At 41.2% G+C, this 8929-nt stretch overlaps 1 protein-coding gene and 1 long non-coding RNA gene across 5 annotated transcripts in view; one reads left to right on the top strand and one right to left on the bottom strand.

Moving 5' to 3' along the window:
* The window catches only part of LOC103132169 (glutaminase kidney isoform, mitochondrial-like), a 28003-nt gene that overhangs the window by 6514 nt on the left and 12560 nt on the right, over window positions 1-8929 (top strand). For all 3 annotated transcript variants that reach the window (XM_007543929.2, XM_007543928.2, XM_007543927.2), the window contains exons 2-7: window positions 1922-2018; window positions 2098-2219; window positions 2448-2577; window positions 3851-3930; window positions 4945-5108; window positions 5848-5906. In XM_007543929.2, the coding sequence (XP_007543991.1) occupies window positions 1922-2018; window positions 2098-2219; window positions 2448-2577; window positions 3851-3930; window positions 4945-5108; window positions 5848-5906 (652 nt within the window). The remainder of the gene's footprint in view (window positions 1-1921; window positions 2019-2097; window positions 2220-2447; window positions 2578-3850; window positions 3931-4944; window positions 5109-5847; window positions 5907-8929) is intronic.
* LOC107835042 (uncharacterized) overlaps window positions 8426-8929 on the bottom strand; it is a 1929-nt gene continuing 1425 nt past the window's right edge. Inside the window, exons 2-3 of one of the 2 annotated variants that reach the window (XR_001660873.1) lie at window positions 8898-8903; window positions 8426-8828 (exon numbers count right to left, since the gene is read on the bottom strand). This is a non-coding gene — a long non-coding RNA (uncharacterized LOC107835042). The other variant, XR_001660872.1, reaches the window with a different exon arrangement.

The following is an 8929-nucleotide window of genomic DNA, read 5'->3' as shown; positions in this document are numbered from 1 at the left end:
CCATCCATCCATCCATCCATCCATCCATCCATCCGTGTTTCCAAGACAACTAGAAGTTAACTTTAATAGAAATTATCGGTCTAATACTAAAAAGTTTATTTAATATTTACTTATTGATTAAAAGCATCAAAACTTTAAGTCTAAATAATCTTCAACCGTTAGGCGTTTCCCAATAATTGATGATTTATCAACGATAAAATGAGCTCAGTGATTTCCTTTCTAACTATTAGCAGTTTTCTGTGTAATAATCTGTTTTATTTATGGTTTGTGGTTTTCATTTGTTTTCTGTTTTAAATGTTTCCATTTCCAGAGTTTCACTTCATTTCTGGATCCAGTTCACAGCAGATTAAACTTTAATCCTTCAGAGGGAATTTTTTCCATCATCAGTTGAAAATGGTGTCAAAACAACAATATTATAATTTATCTCAATAAATGATGACATTTTAGTTCATCATCCAACATGTTTTAGTTCCAGTTCTACTGCTGATAATCAGAGCTGGTAGTTTGCTCGGTTTGCTGCTAAACTCTTCGCTCCGTCCCAGAAGCTGCATTCATTATTTCCTCATGTGGAAAAATCCTCGGAGAAAACCGAGTCACACAGAAGAGCGGATGGTTGCTTCTTTCATTTCATTTAAGTGTTTTAAGCTGTACTGATTCATGCCTGCATATTTTTAAAGTTGACTTTTTGACAGGAAGTTGGAACGTTTTGAGCTGCTCATTGTTTTATTTCCTATCAGCGTTTCCTCTGTTTTGGTTTAAAACTGAATCCTTCAGGGGTTAAAAGTGACAAAGGCTCCATTTATTCCCATTTATTTTATTACGTTATGAGAAAAGTCACGGAAATGTCCAAGTTTGCAGGAACTGGGATTGTAGCACCAAGGAGATCAACTGGAAGGAAAAACAGCAGAAATAAAGAGCAGATGAAAACTTTCCTCCTCTGAAGTTACTTCACTCCCTGCAGCATCTTTCATTGGCTCCAGTTTATAAATGTCAACACGTTTCTACGCTAAACAGTTAGAAACTACACTGAACAAACATATAAAGCCCCGAGTCAAATGTCAGTTTTATGAACATTTGAGTTGCGCAGTATACAGAGAAACTCAAACTGTATTTTCAGTAATTACTGATCTTCGTATCGGCATTGATGACATCGTGGTTCGGCCGTTTGTAGCGGATTAACAGTCATGATCGGGGTCAGGATGAGGAGTCCGATTCTGACCCAGTTGGCTTCCCGTAGCGATTACAGTCTGATGCGTCTGTTGTTCAGACCGATCAGCTGTGTCGCTGGTCTGAGCCGATCCTCCGGTGGACGAGCCGATGTGGCGATCTGGAGTCGGTCAGACGAGGATGAGGAGGATCTGCAGTCTGTTGGAAACCAGCTCCGAAACGGCCGGCGGTCCGATACCGGAGCTGCTGCTCTGCTGGACGTCCTGCATCCAACACGCCAACGGCTCCACAGAACATCTGAGGCTTTTTGACTGGAGACATCATGTGACATGTTGGGGCCTTTTATTGTCCAGTCGTTTTCATCTTGTCTGGTCACCCAGTGGACATGTCCCACAATGCACTGAGTAAATGACTCACTGACAGCAGCTTGGATTAAAAAGCATACACAGATCAAGAGAAATATTACTTTGCTACAATAAAATGACAGCAAATGCTGATTTACAGTTGCTTGCTCCATATAGCAACAATATCTGACATGTTTATATTTTTGTTCAGTGTAGTTTGTGATTTTTTAAACCTCTAATATGGATTTTCATTTTCTCTGGGGGGGGGAATAAAAACTACGAGTATCAAGTGACCAGCCTATCCAAAGCTAATGTTAGCAAGTACTCTCCCTGTCCTTAGCCTGTGGTGTTGCTCAGTTAGCGGTGCTAGCCAGTCATTAAGCGGATGAGTTTTTCTCTGTTGCCGTCAGGAGGAGGAATCCAGGAATCCTGCCCAGTTTGGAGGATCTGCTCTTCTACACGGTCGCTGAAGGTCAAGAGAAGATTCCAGCTCACAAATTCCTCACAGTGAGTTCCTCAATCAGAACTTCCTTCCTGTAGTTTCTGTTGCAGAGCTTTGTAACCGACCTTTGACCCTGGGAGCCAGGCGCTGAAGGCCACTGGGCTTTGGACCGGAGACCCCCGCCTGAAGGAGTGCATGGAGACGCTGAAGCAGACGCTGAAGAAGACTCCGGACGGCGTGACGCTGGACCGCCACCTGTTCAAGAAGTAAGGTCCGCCGGACTCACCGGAACCGCAGGTTGTTCCACTCAGACCCGGTTCCCGTGGAAACAGCAGAAATGAGGACTTTCTGGCTGTGCCTCTCCACTCTGCATCAGTTTTTACTCTCATCCAGTTTGTCAGACTTCAGAGTGGCTGAGCTGGTCGGCAAACTGCAGCTGCATGGCGCCGCCGCCGCCGCGCTGTCTCAGCATGCTGTCTGGTTCTGTTCATCAGGTGTGTCCAGAGCAACATTGTCCTGCTCACTCAGGCCTTCCGCAAGAAGTTCGTCATCCCCGACTTCCAGTCCTTCACCTCCCATATTGACCAGCTTTATGAGAAAGCCAAAAACCTCTCTGGAGGGCAGGTGTGTCCCTACGGCCGTCAGGTTTTGGGGTGTTTTTGCTTTTTCATGTTTATTATTTATTTCTGCATTCGGATTCATAATCGTCGGCCTGGTGTGGGTTTGCTGCTCTCTGCTGGGATTGAAAGGGGAGAAATTTGCCCTTCAGACGTGTCAGAAGTATCAGAGAGCTGCTACTTTCACACAGCGCTGCAGGATGTTCTGCTGCTGCAGCCTGAGACTAAAACTTGCTGACAAAAACATGGAAAATTCACACCTTGCATTCAGACGGAGCCAAAATGGCCCGAGGAAAAACTAAGTACACCCCTGATGCTGCCACAAGACATCAGCAGAGAGTTCACACCTCCATCAGCAGGTCCCTCCGACCCTCGAGGAGGAGCTGGGGAAGGGTCAAAGGTCATCGCAAGACCATCTGAACTCCCCAGAGAGGAAGATAATTCCCAAGATAAAAATGAATGATTTAAAAAAAATTAATTCAAAAATAAAAATAAATTTAGAAAGTTAAAAATATAATAGTTAAATTTTTTTAAATAAAAGTAAAATGTTAAAAATTGGTGAAAAAAAATGAGATAAATACACTTAAAAATAATGCAAGAAAATAAAATATCAAAAATAATACAAGTAAAACAAATAAAATGAAAAAATAAAACCAGTGAAAAAATTACAACAAAATTAAAGTTTTGTTTTTTTTGTGTGTTTTTTTTTAAGTCAAAAATAATCTGCTTCCTTAAATAATGACCTGTCTTTTTTTAAGACAAAGAAGAAAACTTTTGGCAAAAAATGACAGGCTTTTATTTTATGAAGGTGATAAAAATTTAAGAATCTAAATTAAGTAAATGATAAAATATAAAAAAAATAAAATTAAAACAAGAACTAGAACAGCTGCACTGGATGAAAGACGTCTGGGACGATGTCCTCTGGACAGAGGAGACCAGAGACGTTGACCAAGATGAAGGAAACCAGACACAGCACATCAGCACTGTGGTGGAGGAATGACGGCCTAGTCAAAGTCCAGACTCCTCCTGATTGAAAAGCTGTGGTGGAACCTTCAGGAAACGTTGGAAACAGGACATTCCTGCTGAACAGGCTCATGGGGTGTACTTAGTTTTCAGGTCAGCAGCTGGTTTTGGTCGTCTCTGGGCGGATTTGTCCGTTTCTCCTCCGCAGAAGCAGATTGGACGGGTTGTTGTTGTCGGAGGCGCTCCACTGAACCCTGAACCTGAGCGCTGAAAGGCGATGCCTTTCTTTCTCACTCCGGCCTCGCCTCTTTTTCCAGGTAGCAGATTACATTCCTCAGCTCGCCAAGTTCAGCCCGGACCTGTGGGCCGTCTCGCTCTGCACTGTCGATGGACAGAGGTGAGACTTCCAGCACCAACTCAATGTTTTCCACTGAAATGACACATTTTACCTGACAGCAAGGATCAACAGGAGTTTGTCTTTAGATACACATTAGCATGAAACCAGCAACAACAAAATCCTCAAAAAAAGGGGCACCACATTGTTTTTTTAAATTGATAACGTCAAGTATTTAATGAGGTGTAGTACCGAGTTACACCACACGGTAGCGGTGCTACATCTTGCTCTGCTTTTAAAGAGTTTCCGTCTTAGTTTTAGGTTAATTACAGGTTGATGACGATCACTAACCTCATGGATATGATTTCCATCAAGTGGTTATCTCATATTTTTTGCTATTGTACTAACTAGTCTAATGTAGACTGCGTTTTCCGAGTGAAATAACAGTTCCTAGTTTGTTAGCATTTTGCCGCTAGCATGCTAGTTGCCGCGCTAGATTAGCAGCTAGCTAGCTTAGCAGCGGTTGGAACAATACTTGGTATAGAAGCACAAAATAAAGTATTTCAGTCAGAAATGAACACAGTACGTGAGCAAAATATATTAATTGTTAAAAATTAAGTATTTTATGCAAAATAGCACTTAAGTAGCCTTCGTAGGACTTTGTAAAACATGTTTTATGTTTTACTTACTTTAAGAACAAATGTTTGTATGTTAGTTGTTTCTGGTCCAGTTCTCCCATTTGCAGAGTCTACTGTCCTCAGTACATCATGTCCTCAGGACATCATGTCCTCACGTGGAGTCATTAGACTTCATGTCTAAAGGCGTTTATTTCTCTGAAATTGGGAAACTTGTACAGAAGATAACTGGCAGCAGTACTGATCAATGATTAATGGAGGTGTGTACCTGACGCTGCTTTCTGATTGGCTCAGCGCGTGTCTGTGGAAAAACGACTCCATAAAGATAAAACTGTTTTGTTATGAAGTTGTGACCTGTTTTATTGGTCTATTTGAAGGATCCTGATTATTTAACCTACTGCTGCATGTTGACCTTTAATGAGTGGTTTTGTTTTTTGCACAGGCACATGGTGGGCGACACCAAGGTCCCTTTCTGCCTGCAGTCCTGTGTGAAGCCTCTGAAGTACGCCGTGGCGGTTCATGACCACGGCACCGAGTACGTTCACAGCTTCATCGGGAAGGAGCCCAGCGGCCTGCGCTTCAACAAACTCTTCCTGAACGAAGACGGTGAGACTTCACCGGGTCAGAACCGGATCTGCTTCCTGCTGCTGCGTAAAGACAGGAATGTCGCTGTTTTCTCCCCTGACGTGGTTTAACTCCGCAGTAAACACTTCCTGTGTTGATTGGATGTCAGAAGCAGAGAGCTGCATCTAGAATCAGTTTGACAGAAAGTAGAGCTTGGATTTCCAGATCCTGCAGCTCTGCTTGGTTTTCCAGGTGTTTTAACGTCTGGTTAAGAGTAAAAATAATAATAAAAATATAAGAATGATACAAAAATATAAAACTAAATTGACAATACAAATTACAAAATAGCATTGCAAATAAAATATAATGGAAAAAAATGAACATATGTAGTACTATATATAAGAATGAGAATAATTGTAAAAATTAAAACTATAGTATATCTAAGAAAAATATTAGTGATACAAATCAAAATAATAAAATGATGATGCAAATAAAAATACAACACAAATAAAATATGTAATGCGAATAATGATAATGAAAATTTAAAATAAATAATTTAGGACATAATTAAAAATAAATACATAATAAAGTGTACTATATTAACCTGGCTCATTTTGACTTTAAAACCTGTAGAAACTTTTTGCTTTTCGAGTTTCTGTTTTAAATGAATCCCTTTACTTTATTTGTGCCACGTTGGGTCTGTTTGTTCTGCGCTTGTTGCTGATTTTCCTGTGAGCTCCTGTTGCGACAGCGGCTAACTGAGCTCCTGTTGTTTTGGCAGATAAGCCCCACAACCCCATGGTGAACGCCGGAGCCATCGTTTGCACGTCGCTCATTCAGGTAAAAGCAGAATCGATCTGTGAAGGGGGGGATCTCTGAGCTGCTACTCCAGATTAAAAATGATGATAAATAGCAGAAATGTTTGTTGCTGACTGTTCAGGTTTAAAACAACCCTGAGAAAATCTCCTGATTTAACTTCTTTAGATAGTTTGGATATTTCTGACTCTCAGCGTTTCTCAGCCTTCCTGGTTATAAATAAAACCAACGACACTCAGATGCTCCTCTGGGCTTTTAGAGGCCTCAGCCACTGTTGGCATCTGAAAATAACCAAAGTCTCTGCAGCAGACTGTTGGTGTCTCTGAAGGAGACTCAAACCTGGAACAAACATGGAGCTGCTAAATGCAACCAAACGGGTCTTTAAATTCCTGAAATAATCTTGAGGTGAAGCAGGAGGCGTTTAAGCAGCTCCTCTTGTGCTTTTCCAGTTGGACAGGTTCCAGTGATTTATGAGGCGCCAGGTTTTCCTGCTGCACTCCACACCTGGCTGCTGGAAACGGTGACCTGGTTTCACTGAGGAGATCAAATCCCGACTCGGAGGCTGCATCTCAGAACCAACTAATCAAACACAAATAGATTCTTCTGGGCATCTAGATGGTTCTTAGGTCAAACTCACTGCAACACCAACGATTGAATCGTGAAAACAAAATGAGCCCAGTCCTCTTATTAACATGATAATGCTAATAGCAGCATCGCTGTAAAGCAGCAGACTGCAGGCTAGCTAACCAGACTCTTTGTATTGAATTTTGCACAGGAATTCCTGTAATAATAATATAATAATAATATAATAATAATATACATTCAATAATCAATAGTTCAGTTTATTTAAGCAGCAGATGGACTGACTGTTTCTCTTCTGTTTTAAATCAAATAAATTAGATCATGTCTTACAGCTTAATGCTGCTGTGTTTGGTGTTTAGGCTTCTGAACAGTGGTGGGCACCACTAACTAAGAAGCTAGCTGCGCTAACCTTAAAGAGCTAGTCATAAAAATGAGTTCCACTAATGCTACCCCAACAGAGTATTTAGTCAAAGCTAATGCTAAAGCTACCCCAACACAGTATTTAGTTAAAGCTAATACTAAAGCTACACCAACACAATATTTAGTCAAAGCTAATGCTAAAGCTACCCCAACACAGTATTTAGTTAAAGCTAATGCTAAAGCTATCCCAACACAGTATTTAGTTAAAGCTAATACTAAAGCTACACCAACACAATATTTAGTCAAAGCTAATGCTAAAGCTACCCCAAGACAGTATTTAGTCAAAGCTAATGCTAAAGCTACACCAACACAGTATTTAGTCAAAGCTAATGCTAAAGCTACACCAACACAGTATTTAGTCAAAGCTAATGCTAAAGCTACNAAAGCTAATGCTAAAGCTACACCAACACAGTATTTAGTCAAAGCTAATGCTAAAGCTACACCAACACAGTATTTAGTCAAAGCTAAAGCTATCCCAACACAGTATTTAGTTAAAGCTAATGCTAACGCTACACCAACACAGTATTTAGTCAAAGCTAATGCTAAAGCTACACCAACACAGTATTTAGTTAAAGCTAATGCTAACGCTACACCAACACAGTATTTAGTCAAAGCTAATGCTAAAGCTATCCCAACACAGTATTTAGTCAAAGCTAATGCTAAAGCTACCCCAACACAGTATTTAGTCAAAGCTAATGCTAAAGCTATCCCAACACAGTATTTAGCAAGAGCTAATGGTAAAGCATTATAACACAACATAGCAAAAGCTAATGCTAAGGCGCTAACTTCTACAACCCTGAGCACCAATTTAATTTGACATTATAACTATAATGGCCTTAAATATTGTATTTTCTGTATTTTATTTTTTTTCTTGCTTTAACTAAAATTATTAGTGAATAAAAACAGGAGACGAAACTGCACCGCAAATGATCTTCCTCCTCTTCAAAATAAGAGCATGATTAATGGTTGGATAACCTAAACTTAAACCTGATTCAACTAGATGTTTATAAAACAGCCAAGTAAATTTATTTGGAAAAATTAATGTAGGGGAAGCTAGGTGTGCTAAAATGCTAAAGTGCTAAGCTTAACATTAGCTCTGCCATTAGCATGTTAGCAGATGGGTGCCCAGCACTGCTTCTGAAGCATAAGCACTACAGCTGAATTGACCCTTGAACTTGTGCAGTCTCTGAACCGGCCCCTCCCCCACCTGTTTCTAAAAGTATTTCTGAATCTGCGGCAAAATAAAACCAGCCAGTAATGTTTGATTAAAATGTTTGTTTGCTTTTGTTTCTAAGTTTTGAAGTGAAGCTGATGTTTAGCATGTAGCTGGTTGGATTTGCGCCGGTGGGTGACGGCGGGCCGCCGCCGCCCGCCCGCCCGCCTCGGCCCTCACTGTGTTACTGCTTCAAGGCTACATGTTGTTGTTTGTGTGTATGTTGCATATTTTCCAGACGTAGGAACTGTGGGAAATAATGACTGCTGCTGCAGGTCAAATGACGTTGGTAATTTTTTCTTCCTTTTCCATATCTATCCTCTGACCCCCCCACTCTCCCTCCTTTCTCTCTGTCCTCTCCTCCAATCAGCCGTTAGAGCCATGTAGTGACTGTTAACACCTCCATCTGTGACGGCGTGCAGACAGCCGATCAGACTCTGATCAGATCAGTTCACTGAGTGCAGCTCACTCAGTTTTAACTCTTCACATGTGCATGTGTGCAGATTGTTGTTGCTGTGTTTTCCTGAGGCAGTGAGGGCCATTCCTCCCTCTTTCCATCTCCTCCCCATCTGTTTGGGCTGATTACCTCTTCAGTGCATCCACACCTGCATTATCGTAACAAATAATGCAGAAACCCAGCTGTCACCTACACACCATACACACCTACACACACACCTACACACCATACACACACCTACACACCATACACACCTACACACCTACACACACACCTACACACCATACACACACCTACACACCATACACACCTACACACCTACACACACACCTACACACCATACACACACCTACACACCCTACACACCTACACACC

The sequence above is a fragment of the Poecilia formosa genome, unplaced genomic scaffold (assembly GCF_000485575.1).
Source record: "Poecilia formosa unplaced genomic scaffold, Poecilia_formosa-5.1.2 Scaffold945, whole genome shotgun sequence".
Taxonomy (NCBI): domain Eukaryota; kingdom Metazoa; phylum Chordata; class Actinopteri; order Cyprinodontiformes; family Poeciliidae; genus Poecilia; species Poecilia formosa.
Note: the sequence above shows the minus strand (reverse complement) of the source record. Positions and strands in the feature narration are given on the sequence as shown.